This window comes from Dendrobates tinctorius, unplaced genomic scaffold, assembly GCF_039654945.1.
Source record: "Dendrobates tinctorius isolate UK_male_01 unplaced genomic scaffold, ASM3965494v1 ptg000022l, whole genome shotgun sequence".
Taxonomy (NCBI): domain Eukaryota; kingdom Metazoa; phylum Chordata; class Amphibia; order Anura; family Dendrobatidae; genus Dendrobates; species Dendrobates tinctorius.
Genome location: NW_027361690.1, coordinates 51,038,758 through 51,060,739, shown reverse-complemented (window position 1 = coordinate 51,060,739; position 21,982 = coordinate 51,038,758). Strand labels below are relative to the sequence as shown.

At 39.0% G+C, this 21,982-nt stretch overlaps 1 protein-coding gene across 1 annotated transcript in view; it reads left to right on the top strand.

Annotated features, from left to right (window-relative positions):
• ACAN (aggrecan) overlaps window positions 1-21,982 on the top strand; it is an 89,857-nt gene that overhangs the window by 20,138 nt on the left and 47,737 nt on the right. Inside the window, exons 5-12 of the mRNA XM_073568711.1 lie at window positions 480-773; window positions 1,853-2,194; window positions 2,377-2,551; window positions 10,597-10,724; window positions 14,706-14,999; window positions 16,223-16,408; window positions 16,698-18,689; window positions 20,652-20,765. Coding sequence (XP_073424812.1) covers window positions 480-773; window positions 1,853-2,194; window positions 2,377-2,551; window positions 10,597-10,724; window positions 14,706-14,999; window positions 16,223-16,408; window positions 16,698-18,689; window positions 20,652-20,765 — 3,525 coding nt within the window. The remainder of the gene's footprint in view (window positions 1-479; window positions 774-1,852; window positions 2,195-2,376; window positions 2,552-10,596; window positions 10,725-14,705; window positions 15,000-16,222; window positions 16,409-16,697; window positions 18,690-20,651; window positions 20,766-21,982) is intronic.

Genomic DNA, 21,982 nt, shown 5'->3' with positions numbered 1-21,982 from the left:
TTGAACTGAGGAAAGGGCAGCTTGAAAACACTTTGCAATCTTCTAATAACCTTCTCCTGTATTTTGGGCCTCCACTATTGTCATTTTCAGAGTGCTGGGCAGCTGATGATAGTGATCAAGCCATAACTCTATCAGGCTAAATAAGTTCTGAAACCTTGGTAAAAGTTAACTGAGCTCACAAATTTGCAAGGGTGCCCAAACTTTTGCCTCAACCCATTTTACTTTTTTTTGTCATTTTTAAAAAGTAAGAATGAATTTTTTTTTCCTAAAATACAAAGGAAATGTGTCATCTTCAACTGTAATCCTTTTAGAGATCATTTCATCTTCAACTTGCTTAACTGTTCACAATAACAGTAATTTTTGACCAGGGGTGCCCAAACTTTTACATGCCATTGTATATCTATTCATTTCTTATCTATCTGTCATCTCTCACTGACCATTCTAACACAATAACAATTACGTCTTTCTTGTTTTTGTAGGTGAAGTCTTTTATGCATCATCTGCTGAAAAGTTTACATTCTTAGAAGCTGAAAAGCAATGCCAAAACCTAGGAGCCAAGCTTGCCACCACAGGACAACTCCATCTGGCTTGGCAAACTGGCATGGATGTATGCAGTGCCGGCTGGCTGGCAGATCGCAGTGTTAGGTATCCAATTGCCTATCCACGTCCCAACTGTGGAGGAAACTTAGTTGGAGTCAGAACAGTTTATCTTTATCCCAACCAGACCGGATATCCTGATCCCCTGTCTCGGTATGATGCTATCTGCTACAAAGGTTAGTCTTCACTTTTTTATACAGAATGATTAAACTTATATACAGTATGTGTATGTTTCATGTGTGGACAGTATAAAGGTTTTCCCTTTTTTTAATTTTTAATTTTAAAATTGAATCTGATTTGTAACCTTTTAAACACTATAACATACGGTAGATATTACACAGCAGGTCTTACTACTCTGTGAGACAAACTATACTCCATAAATCTGGCTTATGTAGGACTTAGAAACTTTAAGTATTGGTCAGATAATATACTATTGTTACTATTTTAAATCTAAGGTAGATAGGCATATTATATTGAAAATGCATTATCCCCTTTAAAATATAAAATAGAAATTACATTATTCCAACAGCTTTTGCAATTTAAAACTTTTCAAAATTGTGACGCCTTTCAAATTTTTTTTATGACAGTTTTCACATTTCTTTTATATGGCTTTAGTTCAGTTATTTTTTATAACAGATTTATGTGCATTTTTGTGAAACATTTATAAAAATCTTATGGAAAATCCTGTGAAAATGGTCAGAAAAGTGCTATACCTAGAGCAAGCATGCAGTAAATTGGAAAAAATATCCTCCTCATAAAAAGACAGCAAAAAAATATATTGTGGTCGCTGCAAAATTTTACTACAGACTTTAAAGTAAAATGGGACTTTTTGAATTAAAGTGCCAAAAATAGCTCTTAAACGATATGTATGATCTAGCTGTAGGCTGAAATCTCATCTGCAGTTTTCGTGGCTTTTTTATATGCTGTTTTTGAACCAAAGTCAGAAGTGGAATAAAAAAAAAACCGAATATAAAAGGAAGACTAATTCTAGTCTTTTGTAGAGAATCCCTGTTACTCCAGTAACATTGGAGCTTACTAAAGCATTTTTGGCTTTCCACTTCCATAACACAGAGAAGCACCAGCTGATACAAGATGAGTTACTTTCTCTAATGGTCAGACGACATAATGACTCTTTCTTTTTAGATGTTAAGATGTCATCTCATTTGTTAGAGGTTGCTCTTCAGCTCAGCTTTCAATACTATTAATGTGGAAAGTGGCCTTATTTGCTTCTTAAACTATTTTGCTCCTGGAACAGATGATGCTGACAACATTACTATTCAAACTGTGACACAGCCTGGCCTGACACTCATCTTTCACCGAAATGCTACCGAAGAGGAAGCCCGTGGCGGCATAACTGCTTTAGAAGGACTGAACTTCACCCTAACACCTTCTGAAGATGGCTTTACAGCAACTCCAGAGTTCCCCGGAACGCCTATTAGTCAGGATCTGCTGCCAACAGGAGGCTTATTAGAAAACATCACAGACGACGGACTTCAACTATGGCTGGAAAATATCACAGCTGTTCCTCCCATTGAAATATTACCAGTCACAGCAGCTATTGATGGCGCTCATCCAGTAAAACCCATATCTGACACTGGTGAGTGCTAAGCAACTATTATTCACTATGGGATAAATATTATTTCTCAATATTATTTCTCAACAATAATTCTATTTTAAATGCTATACAAAGCAAATAAATCTAAATTATGAAATAAATACTTAAAATGCACATTTGATTGAGTCTTATGCTGATTATCAATCATTTGTTTTCCCAATAAGGTGTTGTGTTTCATTACCGAGCAGAATCCAGTCGATATTCTCTTAACTTCACCCAGGCGAAGAAAGCTTGCCTGGACAATGATGCTGTTATTGCAACCGCTGCTCAGCTCCAGGCTGCCTATGAAGCTGGATTTGATCAATGTGATGCCGGCTGGATTTCAGATCAAACTGTCAGGTATGAGAAAAAGCCCGTGGATTAACAAGGATTGTAATATGCTGTTCTTATTCAGAAACAAACTCTTTTATAAATCTTTATCTAAAGGTTGTCCAGTTTTATCACGAAAGTCTGCAGTTACTAATCATACACATAGTAACATAGTAACATAGTTATTAAGGTTGAAGGGAGACTTTAAGTCCATCTAGTTCAACCCATATCCTATCCTAACTTGCCCTAATATGTTGATCCAGAGGAAGGCAAAAAAACCCATGTAGCAAACAGTAAGCTTCACATTGGGGAAAAAAATTCCTTCCCGACTCCACATACGGCAATCATTGCGCGCTATGAGGAATCTCCGATACCGGCAACGACATGTGACCCTTGCGGTATGCATACTCCTTGTCACATTCCAACTAGATGTGCACGGCCTTACCCAATTCACTTGTGTTGAGCAAGGTCATGCATGTCTAGTCGGTATGTTGCCTAAGTATGCATGTCGTATACTTACAGTTACATGACTTCTTGGTCTCGCTGACTGCATCGGAGAATTCTCACAACGCTTGCTGGGTGCTATGTGAGGATTCCCAGTTATGCAGTCAGATAGAGTGATTGCAGACTTTCATGATAAACCTGGACTTCTTCTTTAATTAAACATATGCTATTGTGACGCATTTCCAGCATCTCTAGTTTTAAAAGATCCAGCCTTTTCTTCTCTTACTATATTTCTCATACTTAGGGAGGCTACTAAACAAATGTCAAAGAGCGAGCTTCAACTCTAATTAAAGGGGAGCTGTCACAAGATTTTACAATACATACTGCATGTATAAGTAAATAAATCTCTAGCTCTAATGAGGTTGGTGTACTTAATGTAAAAAAATCAATGTAAGAACAGCTGTATGATCAATCCTTTGTGAAAGTTTAACTCAATCTCCACCAACCAGTCCTGATTGACAGCTCGTTAGTGTCCCTTTTGCTACTGCTGAAATCTCAAACTGCTCGTTAGAAGTTGCGCACTCTCCCTCTATAGCAAAAATAGTATTATATATTAGTATATTAGTATATATTAGTATTATATAGCCATTCTGACCTGGATTTAGAATTAGCAGAAAATGGCTACTTTTCAGCCTGCCACCTCGTCCTCCGTGCCTCTTCTGCTGCCGACTACACCTCTGACATCACTGCTTGCCATTTCTGTGCATGTGATGACTAGGCCTCAGGTAACATATGTTGTAGCATCGCGACATCACTGTGAGTTCCACAGCGGCATTGCACTGAGTCATGTCAGAGACCAAGTTGATGGGGGAAGACATAGCATAGAGTAAAGCAGGCTGAAGAGGATGCGTGGTGTGATGAGGCAAGGTGAAAAGAGCAAGGGCCGGGGACTGGACAGCTGACTACAGGGATGGAGGGTCGGGTAAAGAGTGGGATAGCTAAGCGGTGAGTGTTTTATTTCACATGCTGTTTATTATGCTCTGAGGAACATTTATACCCAATGAATTACAATACTGAAAAATCCTTGTGATTTGTCCTATTTGAATTAGTAGTAACAGTAGTAATAAATTAATAGGTAAGAAATTATGTTCTGCATTAATAATCATGGGAATGATTTAGCTCAACTTGCTGCCCACGTTCAAACTGACCAAATCAATTACCATTTTACACAAATTATTAAAGATTTCATAATTCTGTAAGCATAACTGGAACTAATAAATCTGACAAATTTATGTAATCATCTATAAATGGCAGGATTCATTCTCATACCGAGCCAAGAAGATGGAGAAGTCGAGTAGGCGGTTGTCCAGTGTACGGTTAGGGATGAGAGAAACTTTATACATCAAAAAAGCAAAACATGGACAAGTAATCTCTTATGTTGGGAATAAACGTAAAAAATTATTAGAGGCCACGTTGGCAGCTCAGGAAGAATTGACCCAGGCATACAAAAATTTTAATCGTTCTAATACCCCCACAAATAAACAGAAATTCATAGAGGCCAAAGAGGCAGTCGAAAACATTGAGCATGAGAGAGCGCTGTATAGTCTAGACTACCAAAAACAAATATTTTAAATGAGGAAACAGGCCGGGGAGGTTACTGGCCTCTCTCAGTAAACCTTTCAGACAAGCAACTAGGATTACTAGGATTCGTAACCAAAATGGCATAGCCATAATGGATAATGAACAAATAATAGAGGAATTCAGACAATTTTTTGGGTCTTTGTATGCAGATGGGGGAGAGGAGATTTCGGAGGCATCGGGTATGTTTGGGGATGGGTTGGCTCCTGGTATTACGGAGGACCAGAGAAACTTACTTAATTCACCTATTACCATTACGGAGGTCGTGTCAGCCATCTCTACTCTTAAGATTTCTAAGGCACGGGGTCCAGACGGGTTTAGTGGAGAAAATTTTAAAATCTTAGGCCCATGGGTAGGTCCACATCTAGTTGTTATTTAATGGAATTATGGAAAAAGGTTATATTCCAGACAGATTTAATGAGGCTTGTATCATTATGCTTCCTAAGCCTGGGAAGGATCCACTGCATGTGGAGGGATACCGCCCAATCTCACTGCTCAATGCAGATTTTAAACTCTTGACAAAAATATTGGCAACCACGGTTCAGCAAATTATTCCTGAGTTAATTTCACAACATCAGACGGGGTTTGTACATGGAAAATCGATAACCTATAATATAAGAACAGCGATAGGCACTATATCTAGTTGTAGAGTCAATAAAGGCAGGAGAAGCATAGTGGTGGGTCTTGACGCAGATAAGGCCTTTGATAGAGTTTCCTGGAATTATTTATATAAGCTGTTAGAGGTCAGATGGTTTGGGTCATGGTTCTGCAATGCTATTAAATTATTATATAGGGACCCCACATCTAGGCTTTTTATAAACAACACTTTATCGGAGCCCTTTGCCATTCAGAGGGGTACGAGGCAGGGATGCCCACTGTCCCCATTGTTTAACTTAGCATTAGATCCCTTGTTGAGAACTCTTCAAACTATGCCGGATTTCCATGGGATTCCTACAGGGAGCATGGAAACAAAATTATTGGCTTTTGCAGATGATATTTTACTATTTATTGCCAACCCAACACAAGCTATCCCAACCATAATATCAACAGTTGAAGAATTTGGACAACTTACTGGCTTTAAAATTAATTATAATTATAATAAGTCAGAAGCATTAGCGATATTCAGGGCGGGCAGAATAGATGAGAGCTTGTTCCCCCTTCAATGGAGGAGTGAGTCTATTGGATATCTAGGCATTAGACTCCCAGCGGATCCACATAAATTGTATTGCCTTAATTATAGACCTATTATTGATAAGGTTACTGGCCTCCTCAACTCCTGGAAACATTTCATTTTGTCTTTTACTGGGAAGTGTCACTTAATTAAAATGATAATTTTTCCTAAATTATTATATTTATTTCAAACATTACCACTTCTGTTATCAAAATCGGACATTAACCTTTTGAATAGGACATTTCGACAGTTTATATGGGGAGTGGGGGGGCGTTCACGTATTGGGTTATGTAAATTACAACTGTCAAGATCTGAGGGAGGTAGTAACTTCCCTGATATTGTCCGATATAACATAGCAGCCAATTTACGATATGTAATAGATTGGATGCGGGGGATATCCCACTTCGCCAATACTCACCTAGAGGGGCAGATTTACCCACATATTTCATTAATGGCCTTGTTACATCTGACTAACGAGGAACTCCCTGATGAAATTAGAGATCATCCAATATTGTGGCAAACTATTCTGTCTTGGAGAAGAGGGAGGAAATTGTGCAATTTGTATGGTAGACTGTCACCTTTCCAGCCTTTTCTGGGTAACCCATTGTTTTTGAAAGGTAAACCGCAAAAAATTTATAAAACTATGGCACAACAAAAATGCGTTCTTGGGGTGGATCTATTAGACAATAGTTTCTCTATGATCACTTTTGAAGAGGCAGTATCCCGTTATCCCATATTTGAAGGACGGCCGTTCTTATTCCTGCAAACACGCAGTCTGGTTCTTTTCAGAAATGGCAGGGCTCACTTGGTGTCAACTAGTACCATATGTTCCACTCTGCGGAAGGAATGGTCTTGGGAGGCCAAAACCTCGGGTCCGGCAAGATGGGTACGGTACATGGAAGGTCTGGAGGTGGGAGATATATTAGAAGCTACTGAGACACAAAGGAAAGTTATTCCATATAATAGTTATACAGATATGGCCATATTATTGCTACATAGGGCTTATATTACCCCGTATGTCCAATCTACAATGTCTCCTACAAATTCTTATCAATGTGTAAAATGTGGTCTACATAATACTGATATTTTCCATCATATTTGGGGTTGTCCAAAAGTTCAAAAGTTATGGCGTGAGATCCACTCTGAGTTGCAACAATTGAGTGGTTTTGAATTCCCTCTTACCCCACAATGGGCTATTTTTAATACTCTAGAGGAGACCCAAAGAGTATTGCCAAAGCACACCAAAGCCATGTTAGTGATTTGGGCCTCAGCAGTAAGGAAAAGCATATTACATCAATGGTTACACTCAAATGTCCCATAAAAATCGTTAATATTGACAAAAATTCATTTTCTGTTTAAAATGGACTGGTTGGAAACCTTGACCAACAAACAAAAATTAACAGAGAAGTTCTTCACCAGATGGTCGTTTTTTGTTCCATCCTTGGATACAGAATCTAGGAACAGACTTAAGAAGCAATTTGAGAGCACCAGATGGTACCTGCTACAAAGCATCAGTGGACACGCACCAATTTAAGGAATCCTTTCAAATGATGACGATTGTAGGAAGGGGAGGGGGGGAGGAAAAGGTGGGATTTTGGCTTAATGTCATAAGTATACTGTAACTGTATCTTTTCCTTGTTGTTAAAATTGTTAAATTAATAAAAATAGTTTTTTTTTTAAAAAAAAAAAAAAAGCAAAACATTGCTCTCACTTTCTAAAAATGTATTTGCAGTCAGATAATGTATTCAGCTAAGATAAACATGCAAGTTACTAGTAAGTCAAGGCTGCAGGCTATCCAGGACCTGGTACACTGGGCTTCAAAGGTTGAGCGAGAAGACATTCTAAAAAGCTGCATTGGACGTCAAGAAAGCTTGTGCCAACTATATTTTTGTGCTCAATTTTGTGATTTTCCCAGCTTGGTAGTATTTTTTCATTGTAATGCAATTTTTGTACTTTATTTTTTTAAGGCAGACTTTTTTTGTCTGTTTTTTCTCCAATGTACAGTTTAATTAAATTAATATGTGTTAAAGTAGGCTCTTCCAATTCAATGCTCTTCCAAAGTGTTACGTAAACCATGTCCGACCAATCAACTCCCCCCTGCTGTTTATACATTTGCAATTGTGTATTTTTTCATAAATTCATATATCTTTAGTTCGTGCCAGTGCGTCATACATGAATCCAGATTTTTTTTGTTCAGAATAGTCACTATTTTTTCACACATAAAAAAAAGTTTTAATTTCGGGCATCAAAACCTAACTAATTTTATCAAATTGCCTTTTTTCCAAAAATCCTTTATGATTTCACATGCGTCTTGTATTGGTGGTCTAACACCTTGTATTGTCTATTCTTGCATGGTGGAAGTAAGTTAAACTGAACTCTGGGATCATGAAAAACACAGTGAGTAAAAACACAGCAAGAAAAGCAGCAAAACCTGCACTTTGGCTACAGTTTTTGTTTACTGCCAAGAGATCAGATTTTGAGTCGACTGCAGAAAAAAATGTAGCAAAAAAGCAATGTGTGAGCATTGCCTAAGAGTTTTTTTTCTTGTTGTATGAAGCAATTGGCATCCACATAGGAGCTTTTTTTTCCTCCTGATAATTAGTTGGATTATAGGTTAGACGTAATTCATTTTGCAAACTTATAAGTTATGTAATTATATATAAATTATGGATGTATGCATTTTAATAAGACAGTTCATTAGAAAGGAGAGGAGGACACTCAGGAAGTGAAAAATGAAAGGTTGCAGAGATTACAACATGTTGTGAGTCGTGCATAGCAATGTTCTGCTTAATTTTTCTAAGAGCCGGAAAACTTTTTTATCCATTCACAACGTAAAGTGTGGCCTACTAGATGAGTGGAGACTCCCGAGATGTAACTCGGACCTGCACTGAGCTTCAGGAACACTTTGTTGCAGTGTAAAACAATAAATACTGTATAGACTCGTGTATAAGCCGACTCGAGTATAAACCGAGGCACCTAATTTTGCCACAAAAAACTGGGAAAAAAATAAATAATAATCTTTATTTTTATATAGCGCTAACATATTCCGCAGCGCTTTACAGTTTGCACACATTATCACCGCTGTCCCCAATGGGGCTCACAATCTAAATTCCCTATCAGTATGTCTTTGGAATGTGGGAGGAAACCGGAGTACCCGGAGGAAACCCACACAAACACGGGGAGAACATACAAACTCCTTGCAGAAGTTGTCCTTGGTGGGATTTAAACCCAGGACTCCAGCGCTGCAAGACTGCAGTGCTAATCACTGAGCCACCATGCTGCCCAAAAAAATGTATTGACTCGACTATAAGCCGGGTATGCATTGTCCCCTCACCCCTATCCTGGTATGCATGGTTCCTCATCCCCATCCTTGTATGCATGGCTCATCATCGCAAACCTTATCTGCATGGCTCCCCACCCCTATCCTTGTATGCATGGATCTTCATCCGTATCCTTGTATGCATGGCTCTCCATCCATGTCCTTGTATGCATGGCTCCCTATCCCTGTGCTTGAAGGCATGGCTACCCACCCCTATCCTTGTATTCATGGCTCCCTATTCCTGTCATTGCCTGCATGGCTCCCCATCCCTGTCCTTGTATGCATGGCTCCCGATCCCTGTCCTTGTATGCATGGATTCCCATCCCTGTCCTTGTATGCATGGCTCCCCATCCCTGTCCTTGTATGCATGGCTCCCCATCCCTGTCCTTGTATGCATGGATTCCCATCCCTGTCCTTGTATGCTTGGCTCCCAATCCCTTTCTTTGTATGCATGACTCCCCATGCTTGTCCTTGTATTCATGGCTCCCCATCCCTTCCTTGTATGTACGGCTCCCCATCCCTGTCCTTGTATGCTTGGCTCCCAATCTCTGTCTTTGCATGTATGACTCCCCATGCTTGTCCTTGTATCCATGGCTCCCCATCCCTTCCTTGTATGTACAGCTCCTCATCCCTGTCCTTGTATGCATGGCTCCCCATCCCTATCCTTGTATGCATGGCTCCCCATCCCTGTCCTTGTCTGCCTGGCTCCCCATCCCTGTCCTTGTATTTATGGCTCCCTATACCTTCCTTGTATGCTTGGCTCCCCATCTCTGTCCTTGTATGCATGACTCCCCATCCCGGTCCTTGTATGCATGGTTCCTCATCCCTGTAAAAAAATCCTACGTACCTTTCCTGCTTGCCCTCGCTGCATCTCGTTCCGGTGCCAACAGCTCTTCTGGCTGAGCGATCTCCTGTCTTCGCTCATTAAGGTAATGAATATTCACCTCTCTCCACACCTATGGGAGTGGAGAGAGGTGAATATTCATAACGTTTAAGTAGTGTGCACCCGTGATAGCCCAGTAGCTGCTGGAAGCCGGCGGCTGTGGCTGACACTGTGCGCGCTATAAGAGAAATGAATGTTCACTGCCAGTGCAGTTTATATTCATTTCTCTTTAGTAGCGAGAACAGACTTTAGCCACAGTCGCCGGCTCCTGCTTCTGTGACCCGCTGCTACGCCGCTTCCCCTCTCTGGCCTTCTTCTGGGACAATGACTCGTGTATAAGCCGAGGGGTCGTTTTCAGCATGAAAAAATGTGCTGAAAAACTCAGCTTATACACGAGTATATACAGTATATTTGTGTTTCTATTTTAGTCAACCTCCTTTATTTTCTTTTAAGTTACAATACATGAGAAAACGAGCAAATGAAAAAATATATAAATAAAAATAAAAACTCTAGAAAAAAATTGCACAAATTAGCTTTTTTATGCTACCAATTTAAAATAATTAGTAAAGAGTTGTTAAATTTGGCAAATAACTAAGTTGTTAATATATTTCTTTGGCCAGGTACCCCATTGTCACTCCTCGTGACAACTGCCATGGAGATAAGAATGGATTTCCTGGGGTGAGGAATTATGGAGTGGTGGATCCATCAGAAGAATATGATGTATATTGTTACATTGACAAGCTACGAGGTATGCGAATAAACTATTAGTAATAGCAGAAAAGGGGGGTAAAATAAGCTTTTTTTTTTAACGCGAAGCACTTTTTCTGTTTATACCAAACTACTGCTGAGATAACTAGTACCTGGGTTTTTATGTAAATGTACCCATATTATTGTTAGCTATATTACCATTATTATAGCTTGTATTTATTTTGTGTAGGTGTTTGCTTTTATGCACAGATGTATATTCTTGGTATGTGGTAGACCATACATTTATTATACTCTTTCATTATTGCTGCTACTTCTACTGAAAATATTATTTGGGTGAGGCATGTGTGTGTTATATAAATACATGTTACTGAGCTTTCTTACGTCATTTTGTAATTTACTATCTATCTATCTATCAAAATATATTACTGTGCAAAAGTGGACAGGCGTGGAAAAAATTTGGCAAAGTAAGGATTTTTTTAATAAATAGGAGTGTTAAATGGAATCTGTCAGCGGGTTTTTGCTGTGCATAGGCAGATGTCAAAAAGTAGTGGGGACAGGGTTACGCAGAGCAGGAGGACTACATGGCACAAGACAACTAGTTCTGTAGTGATAATCTCCTGCTGATAAAACATCACCGGTATCAGGGCATCTGCCCTTACGTCATGCTGCTTTCAGATTAAATTGGATTAAATAGCAAAAACCTTCTGACAGATTATTTTTAATAGTTTATTATTATCAATCAAAAAATGCAAGTTAATGAACAAAAGGAAAATCTAAATCAAGTATATATTTATTGTGACTTCCCTTTTCCTTCAAAACCAGCATCTGTTCTTCTTGGATTAGTCACACAAAATCAGGGATTTTGTAAGAACATAGTATAGAGCAAGAGTTAAGAAATATATCTTTGTTCTGTGTTAGCCAGTAGAAAGAAAAATATTAACATTTAAGAGGCCTTAGTGGTCGATACCTGAGTAGTCTCGAAAGCTTGTACAGTAGTTTGTTGCCAACTTTTCAGTTGGCCATTAAAAGGTATTAGCCACTCAAATTTTAATAATTGAGTAAACAAATACACCATGCAGGTGATATTGGTCATTGTTTTCATATGTAGGGTTAAACAACATAATTAATTAAAAAAAATGATTCTGTAGGAGGCTTAAAACTGGGTGAGGAACAGCCATACTCTGCTATAAAGGTGAGGTTGTAGAAGACAGTTTCAGGTCACAGGTCATACACTATGGCAAGTCTCAGCACAACAGCAAAACAGAAGGTAGTTGCATCAGCAAGGTCTTTCACACATATTTCCAAGCAGAACAGACTAGAATTTCAAGATGTCCTGGTCATTATATTTTGAAGAATCACCAATAAATGGGCAAAATCAAAGACCATAGATGCAGTGGTCTGCCAAGGGAACTTAGTGAAGCTAATAAAACACACATCATTCTTTCTTCCCAAGACTGATCAACATGTTAATGCTATGCAAATGATGAAAAGTGAAAAAAAATTCAAAACATCTCAATTTATTAATTATCAAGGATGAGCACAACACACATATGCACTTACATGCCTTGGCATGCTACCAATGAGGAAATCAATGTTTGTCTGAGGAACTTTTGCCACCTTGGGCAAAATGTACTTGGCAAATCATTAGATTGCTGCTGGCAATGAATGAAAAGTGATGTCCCATGTGTGCTCAATGGGAGACAAATTCAGAGATGCTGCAGGTGATGTTAGCACACTTAGATCATGCAGGCTACTCCCAGTACGATGGGAGAAATACGGCCTATTTTGTCGTGCTGAAAAATGGCTTTTTGGTCACTTTCATATTACCTCATTAAGATCTCTTCATGATGGTGCCCACATTGTTTCCAAACCAATCTCTGAGTATAATTGAATCCAAGATAGAAAACAGACTTGTCACTGAAGAGGATAGACCTGTATTGCAGTCCCCTTTGACATTGTGCTCTGCACCACGTTAGGCCATGGTGTGAGGTCAATGGAACACCTGTAACTGGACTATTGGCTCATAACCTAATGTTGCACAAATGCCTTCTGATGGTTTGTGTAGATAATGTTTGATGCCAGAGGCTTGATATATGATACCTAATTTTACTTGCAGTAAAGAATGGATCACCGTGCCATTCTTCGAATCTGACAAGATCACATGAGTATCATCTTGACGAGGTCTTCATGTAGGAACATCACACCAGTCCTATTCCTGGGATTATGGTGTGAGGTGGAATAAAGTATGGTTTTCAGACCATTCTTGTCTTCATTCCAGGTACACTCTTAGCTTAGTGTTACATTGATTTGGTGGTGTAACCAGTAGTACAGTCATTTCTCAAAAGTGTCCCAGGAGCTATTTTTCAACACAGCAACTCTAGACCACATGTTGCTGATGCCACTGTGAGCAGCCTGTGTGACCTGAATGTGTAACCATGGCCTGCAGCATCTCCAGACTTGTCTCCCATCAATTACACATGAGTTGTCATTGGCCTGCAATTGTAAAGGGAGCTGCCAGCAGGAGGATCTTGATGATTTCCCCAAATGCATTCAGCATGACAGAACATTCCTCAAATAACCTCACAGATATCATGCCAGCGCGTATAAGCTCATGTATTTCTGCACCTGGTGCTTATGTTAGATACTAAATAAATCAAGACGTTTTGATATATGTTTCCATTTTTTTTCATTTTCATATCATTAACAACATATCTTAATTCCTGTGAGTTTCGCAATTCCACGACTTTTTCTTCCTGATGCAATTTGAATTTTGAGTGTATATGAAGCACACAATAAATATGGTGTCATGGAAGACAGATTTTTGCCATATTTCCCTTAAAAAAGCCAGCAATCAAGCCCATGCTGTGCTTGTTGCTCAGTCTCGTTGTGAAAGTCTGCTGTCTGCACTCTATGTGACTGCAGGCTACTAAATCCTTGCAGCATGCTCACCGCACTCTGCCAGAATTATCTGATTTTGCTGTCAAGACTGGGCAGTCATGCGACCTCATTTATGCGATTTGCATACATGCGGTCATGTGCTGGCTAGATGTGCTAAGCCTTGCTAAATATAAATGAACTGAGTGAGGCCGAGCATGTATATTTGGAGTGTGGCGGGATGTGTGAAAATTCAGATCTTGGGGTCACGTGACTGTCCAGTCTCAGCAGTGACATCGTAGAATCCTGACAATGTGCGGTGTGCGCATAACAAAACTGGACAGCCTCTTTAATACTAGAAATTTGTATAAGGCAAATATGGATATCGGGGGCACACTCAGTGCTGAAAATTAATCTTATGCTAAATATAAATGAACTGAGTGAGGCTGAGCATGTATACTTGGAGTGTGGCGGGATGTGTGAAAATTCAGATCTTGGGGTCACGTGACTGCCCGGTCTCAGCAGTGAGATCGGACAATCCTGACAGTGTGTGGAGTGCGCACAACAAAATTGGACAACGTCTTTAATACTAGAAATTTGTATAAGGCAAATACGGATATTAGGGGCACACTGAGTGCTGAAAATTAACTTTATGCTAAATATAAAAGACCTGTGGGAGGATAATAATGATGGTATTGTTGTTATTACTAAAAATCAATCCAATGAAAATGACTGAAATAGTATCAGAAGCAGGTTCTGTAACCAATCATGAAGATTTAGAGAAAAAAAAGGCTCATAAGTAAAAATAGGTTTTGTGTATCATTTTGTGAACATATTAGTTGGTAAGATATACGGTATATTTTTAGTTTTTCTAGTTTAAAATAAAACAGTCAAAAATTACAGATAACCAAAAAAGTTTTATGACCAAACTGGGATACAAAATGAGACTAAAATCCATTTTTGTTTTTTAAATTGTGCATTAAATTGTATACATTTGGCTACAGGAAGGAAGAAATTCTTGGTGGATTCATTATCCCGGTGACCAGTAGTAATCTAGCACATCCATGTAATGGCCTAAATGCAAATCTATATTTTATATTAAGTAATACAAATCTAATTTTAAATGTTTTTTTTTCCTCCTTTGCAGGTGAAGTGTTTTTTGTAACTCGACCGGATCAGTTCACTTTGCAAGATGCAGCTGAATTTTGCGAGAGTAAGAATGCAACACTAGCATCCACTGGACAACTTTATGCGGCCTGGAGATTGGGATTTGACAAGTGCAGAGCAGGCTGGTTATCTGATGGCAGTGTCCGTTACCCTATTGTAAAAGCACGTAAAGTTTGTGGAGGGGACAATCCTGGAGTTCGCACAGTCTACGTCCATGACAATCAGACCGGATTTCCTGATCCTATGTCAAAACACCATGCCTTCTGTTTCAGAGGTAATTATTCGCCAAAAACATTCACAATATCCCTATTAACTAACATGAATTCAACCCTCCCTGAGATCAGTTTCTCAGGGAAATCTATGTCCGGCCAATAGATCTTAACAGCTCATTTACATAAAGGAAAAATTTGGATTTCTCTGGAATAAGACATTGGATCACAGATAACAAGATATAATTTTATTCAGCTTCCTATGACCTACATGCCCATATAGACGGCTTAGGAGGGTTGAACCGACTAACAGATTACCCTTAGTTTGTGATTTTAATATGATGGTTAAACACACTTAGTGAAAAAAGGGATCATGGATTACCACTGGTTACTAGTAAACTAGTAGTTTTAACCAAAATGGAAATTAGACTCTTCATCAACATTACCTACTATTGGAAAATGGGAAAAAATATTAGAAGACCGAGAGAAAATATCAAAGGAAGAACAGGCAAAGATCATCATCAAGTAGTGGCAAGGGTAAATAATTATAGTTGCATTTACATACGTGAAGAGTCATGCTACACGCTAGAAACAAACACTACAGAACATGCAAGCCCTTGTTCACATTTGCGTCATGGCCTCATTTATAATTGAGGCTATAATGCTTTGCTGGATCCTTCATACAAATGCTAAATTGATCTCGTTACCACCAACATTCAATTATAATAAATTTATTGTGATTTTGTTGAAATGTTGTAGATTTTATAACATGAATAGAGATGCATGCTAAACTATATCTGTAATTAAAAGTGATGTTAAACTTGAAGGACCTCTTATAAAGGCTCAGAAAGCAGATAAGAACTGAGCCCTTCTGCATTTGCAATAGATTAATGCATACAGTATATAATTAAAATCCGCACCTAATGTGTGCATAAAATTAATGAATATGACAATAGTAACTCCAAGAAGAACCATGAGAATATAAGTGCAAGGCTATTGTAAAGTCAAACACCTCTCTTATACAAACACACAAAATTATAGTACATTGATAAACTGTCTAGAGGAGTGAGCCTATCAAAGACGTTGGCAATGTACCATATACATGAAGTGGAAAGGAACAATTCATCATAGCTGTAGCCTTCTGAAGATGGTCATATGGTAAGGGTAATAGTAAATGTATGAACCTATATTTTGTCACTTAAATGATGATTAAGCTATTGCACTGTTGAAAACACTTTTAGATTGTCTTTAGAAGCAAAAAAAAGTGTCCTGTTTTATCATGTTCTAGCTGGAGAGGAACTTCCAAGTACTCCAATTGAAGAATTAATTCCAACGCAAGTAGTAGCTATTTTGGAAGGCTTGCCTTCTGGGGAGACGACTGAGGAACCCGTACTTGTCACTGGATTTGAAAATGAGACAGACGTATGGCTGACAAATGTCACTGCCCTTCCCACTGTAGAAACAATAGAAACAGGTATAAAAGATGTCCAAATCTATTCTCTATCAAAACATGACCAACATGCTAATAATCATTAGGATATACTAATTTTGCTTGATATTTTGGTCAATATAAAAATATATTCAAAAAATATCATTTTTTTATAGTTAATATTCAAAAATGTTTAGGTAAAGATAAAATATTATTTTTTATTCTTCTGAAACAAACTTTTTATTGTTTTGCATGTTGTTTTTTTTTTCTGTATACCTGCAATTAGTAACACATATCTAACAGTACAATCTTTTTCCACCTTTTTTTTTTAAAGTGAGGCCTTCAGCAATTCCTCCCTTGAGCTCTATTCCCGAAGTCATAAGTGGAGATGCATCGGTGGATATTAGTGGAGTCAGTGGTATTCCATCTGGTGAAGTGTCTGGAGATATATCCGGAATTTCTGGAATAAGTGGAGAAGAAAGTGGGTTGGCTTCAGGAGTTGAAATTAGTGGGGAACCATCTGGAAGTGGATTGCCATCTGGTTTTGAGCTTTCTGGAGAAACAAGTGTGAGTGGACTTCCATCTGGAGAAATTTCTGGTGAATTACCATCAGGTGAAGCTAGTGGTCTAACTTCTGGAGATGAACTCATATCTGGATCAGCTTCGGGAATCCTAGATACGAGTGGCCTGTCATCAGTAGATGTTGAAGCGTCTGGAATTGAATTAATCAGTGGTTTACCTTCAGGTCTAGAATTTGGAAGTGGTCAGCAATCTGGTAGTGGAGATATTAGTGAACTGTTTTCAGGTAGTGGAGATTTTAGTGGACTGCCATCTGGGTTTCCAACAATTATACACGTGGATACAACTTGGATAGAAGGTGCAACAAAAACACCAGAAACAGAAGCAGAAGGAAAGGGACTTACTGAGTTTAGTGCATCTGGAGAACTATCTGGATTGCCATCAAGTGATTTCAGTGGCATAGCTTCAGGTCTAGAAATCAGTGGTGAATCTTCTGGATTAGATATTAGTGGCCAACCATCTGGATTGTTTGATCTAAGTGGAGATATTTCAGGTGTTGATGCTAGTGGATTTCCATCGGGAATTAGTGGCGACCTTTCAGGTTTACCATATGCAAGTGGGGATTTTTCTGGTATTAGTGGTGAAGCATCTGGAATAATTGATATCAGTGGAGAAATATCAGGTATATTAGATGCTAGTGGTGATTTATCTGGGCTAAGTGGAGAATATTCTGGAATAATTGATATTAGTGCAGAGTTGTCTGGTGTGAGTTCTGGTATTATTGATGAAAGTGGTGAATCATCTGAAGTAACTCTTGTAGATGAAAGTTTAACTGAACTTTTAAGACCATCAGTAGAAGAAATGGAAGGAAAAGGGGCAGTAGAAACTAGTGGCTTGTTTTCAGGAGATATCTCAGGTGATGTATCTGGAATTTCTGGCATCAGTGGTGAACCCTCAGGCTTTATAGATATCAGTGGTTTTGTATCTGGAGATATTGTTAGTGGAGAAATTAGTGGACTCTCAAGTGGCATTGACTTTAGTGGAGAGACATCAGGAATTGAATTTGTGAGTGGTATCACATCTGGCATTGAAGACCTTAGTGGACTCACATCTGGTATACCAACAATATCTCATATAGATTTTACTTTAGTGGAAGCTCCAACATTGGGACCTATTGTAGAGGAGGCAGGTCAGGGACCATCGGGAGTATTTGAAATAAGTGGATTTCCTTCAGGAGAGGCATCTGCAGAAACATCTGGACTTCCTGATTTAAGCGGGCAACCCTCAGCCACTCAAGAAAGTGGAGATATTTCAGGATATACATCTGGCCTTCCAGAAATCAAACTAATAACTGATGATTTAATTGAAGCTGTTACCAAACCAACAGTTGCCCAAGAGTTAGGTGGTGTCACTGTTCCATACATTATTGAAAGTTCTGCTTCTGGGGATATTAGTGGGGAGGCACCACTTTCTATTCCTGAAGTCAGTGGAGATCCATCTGGAATTCCTCTAACTAGTGGTGAATCTGTTGATGGAAGTACAGAAGCCAGTGTTGACACATCTGGGTATCAAACTGTTTCTTCAAAAGATTTGTCTGGTGAATCATCCGTACCTGACATAATTATTAGCACATCGCAACCAGAATCTGAATTAACAATTGTATCAAAGGAACCAGAAGAAGCAAAAAAAGACACCGAACTATCTACTTCTGCATCAGGAGATATTATAGATGAGGCAACAGTTCAAACACCAGCACCATTGATGGAAGCTACACCTCAAGTACTTCCCGATATAGATTTTGTTGAAGGTATTATGTTTCTCATTCCCAATATTACTGGATTGACGCTGAATATTTAAAATATTGTATTCTGATATTTATCATTAATACTTGTTGAAGGAGACTTACTTCATACTTTGTCAGAGTAAATGTGCCAAATTGATTAAAACCATAAATATGCCTACATTTCTGGCATATTTAATGACACATCTGTTAGTCCAAAGAAAACTAAATTCCCCGATTGACCTTGTTCACTTCTCGTGACACTTTAGAAAAGTGTTGAGATGCGAGAAAAGTTCAAAACTATTGTGAAGTTATGATATGTGCTACTATTTAAGACTTTTTAAAGCCACAGAACTAGCACAGATCATTTAATAAATTACCTCTATTATCTGTTAATATATAATTTAAAGCGAACCTGTCAGCTGTTTTGGCCTATATAAGATATGGCCACTGCCTTTCAGGGCTTAGCCACAACATTCTATAATGCTGCAGATAAACCCCTGATCCGACCTGCAAGACAAGAAAAATAACTTTTATTATACTCACCTGGGGGGCTGTCTGGTCTGATGGGTGTCGCAGGTCCGGATCCCATCTTCATATGATCTCCACCCTCCTGCTTGCTTCATGGTCCCCAGCATCGTGCTCCTGCGCAGGCGTACTTATCTGCCCTGTTGAAAGCAAAGCAAAGTACTGCAGTGCACAGGTGCCGGGAAAGGTCAGAGAGTACCGCGTACCGCGTACCGCAGTACTTTGCTCTGCCCTCAACAGGGCAGATATGTACACCTGCGCAGGAGCATGATGCCAAGGAGCCATGAAGCAAGCTGGAAGGCGGTATCGCAAGAAGATGGGAGGAACCGAACCCAGACCTGCGACGCCCATCGGCCTGGACCTGCCTCCCCGGGTGAGTATAATAAATCTTATTTTTCTTATCTTTTAGGCCAGATCGGGGGCTTATCTACAGCATTATAGAATGCTATAGATAAGCCCTGAAAGGCTGTGGCTGCATATAATATCGGCCAAAACAGCTGTCTGGTTCCCTTTAGACTGAACCCAAAACTACAGTTAAAGAGGACCTTTTGCCAAGTTTTTTCATGCTGAACTGGATATACAATCTAATAGTGACTGCAGAGCGGAATAAAACAATTCTGTTTGTTTTTAAATATTGTCTCTCCATTGCAGAGATATTAGCAATCAGATATTTGGCACAAAATTAGTTAACTTTAGTTAAGTCCAAGTAGGTGTTATTAGATAGTTTTCACTTGAGGCATGTACTTCTGTCTCCTGTATGATGCTGACCAATCATAAGCAGACAGCAACATAGAAGTGCAAAAGTATCTGTGATGATGTCATCAGGATCACATGACCACAATCCACAGATCCTGCCAGCCGGGATGTGCAGCCTAAATAAGCATCAAAGGTGTATTACACAACACATAATTGTAGCACTATTAACTGCAGTTAATATTTCACTGAGTGCCAAATATTTGATTAATAATATCCCTGATAATGAGAGACATAATAAAAAAGTGAATTTTTTTTTGCTATAACAGGGGCCAGTCCAGCATGAAATCATTCGTAAAAAGTTCTATTTAAGGCCTCCATATACTTGTGATAGCTGACAGACAAAGCTATTCCTCCTAGTTCCACTACACATATGCACACTTGGCTCAGAAAAGTACTGTTGATGTGTTTTTTTAAGGTAGAGCAGAAAAAGTCGCTGCCAGTCACCTCAGGAACCAACTGATCTCCTGAAGAATAAAAGGGATGTGTGTTACAATTCAAGCTGGTTTACCTGATTGAAAACCTGAATAAGATATTGCATTTCAAATCTCATTATTAGATTAATCTAGAATATGTCAAACAAAACAACTGTGCATGCTTCCATACGTAATTGAAAGCATGTGGATATTCAGTGTGGCCCAATATACATCTTGGGGAATTGTATTACTGCATTGTATTAGTTAACTCATGCATTTTGGGTAACTACAGGAATTTTCGGGACATGTGCGGATATCCAGTGTGGAATTGGAACATGTGTAGAAAATGAAGGGAGAGTTCATTGCCTGTGTCCACCAGGATATGGAGGAGACAGCTGTGACATAGGTAAATTCTTGTAATTTTGTATATTATTGACATATGTATACATTTTATTGCTTATTTCATTGCCCTAATTAAGGGAAGCGGTTTATATTCAGCTTCTCCAAACACATTACTTTAAGTAAAAAGTATATTGATGAAGAATGTCAGTGATTCCAAGTAAAGTGTAGAAAAGCAAGGAGACAAAAGGTAAAGAAATCATTGGGATTGTTCTCTACTCAACATTTTGAAATTTGCTTCTGATCTAGTGTAGTAATACCATGGTTGTAGATATATATTTTATATGTGCGTGATCTTTTGGACATTTTTCCCCAATTGTTTAATAATGCTGACAGGATTATGACCATATGGACCATGAGAGCAGAAATAAGCATAAGAAGCACTCAAAGCTAGCCTGTATCCAACAGTTGTAGAGCATGTCTAACTCAGACCTACATTATTATTATTATTATTATTTATTTATATAGCTCCATTGATTCCATGGTGCTGTACATGAGACGGGGTTACATACAAAGTTATAGATATCACTTACAGTAAACAAACTAACAATGACAGACTGATACAGAAGGGAAAGGACCCTGCCCTTTCGGGCTTAAATTCTACAGGATGGTGGGGAAGGAGACAGTAGGTTGGTGAGTTGCAGCAGTTCCGGTGTTGGTTGAGGCGATATCTCCGGTAGTGGTGAGGAGGCAGCGGGGTCATTGCAGGCTGTAGGCTTTCTTGAAGAGGTGGGTTTTCAGGTTCTGTCTGAAGGATATGAATGTGGTTGCTAGTCAGACATGTTGGGGCAAAGAATTCCAGAGGATAGGGGGATATTCGGAGAAGACTTGGAGGCGGTTGGGTGAGGAGCGAATAAGTGTGGAAGAGAGAAGGAGGTCTTGGGAGGACCGGAGATTACGTGAGGGAAGATATCGGGAGATTAGTTCAGAGATATATGGGGGAGACAGGTTATAGATGGCCTTGTAGGTCAGAATTAGTAATTTGAACTAGATACGCCGAGGGAATGGGATTTAGTGAAGAGATTTGCAGAGGGGAGAAGCGGAGGAGTAGCGAGGAGAGAGATGAGTTAGTCGGGCAGCAGAGTTAAGGATGGACTGGAGAGGTGCGAGGGTGTTAGCAGGGAGGCTACAGAAAAGGATGTTGCAGTAGTCGAGGCGGGAGATGATGAGGGTGGGACAATATCATTAGATGAAAAAAGAAACCAATCAGTAGGTTAGCTGCAT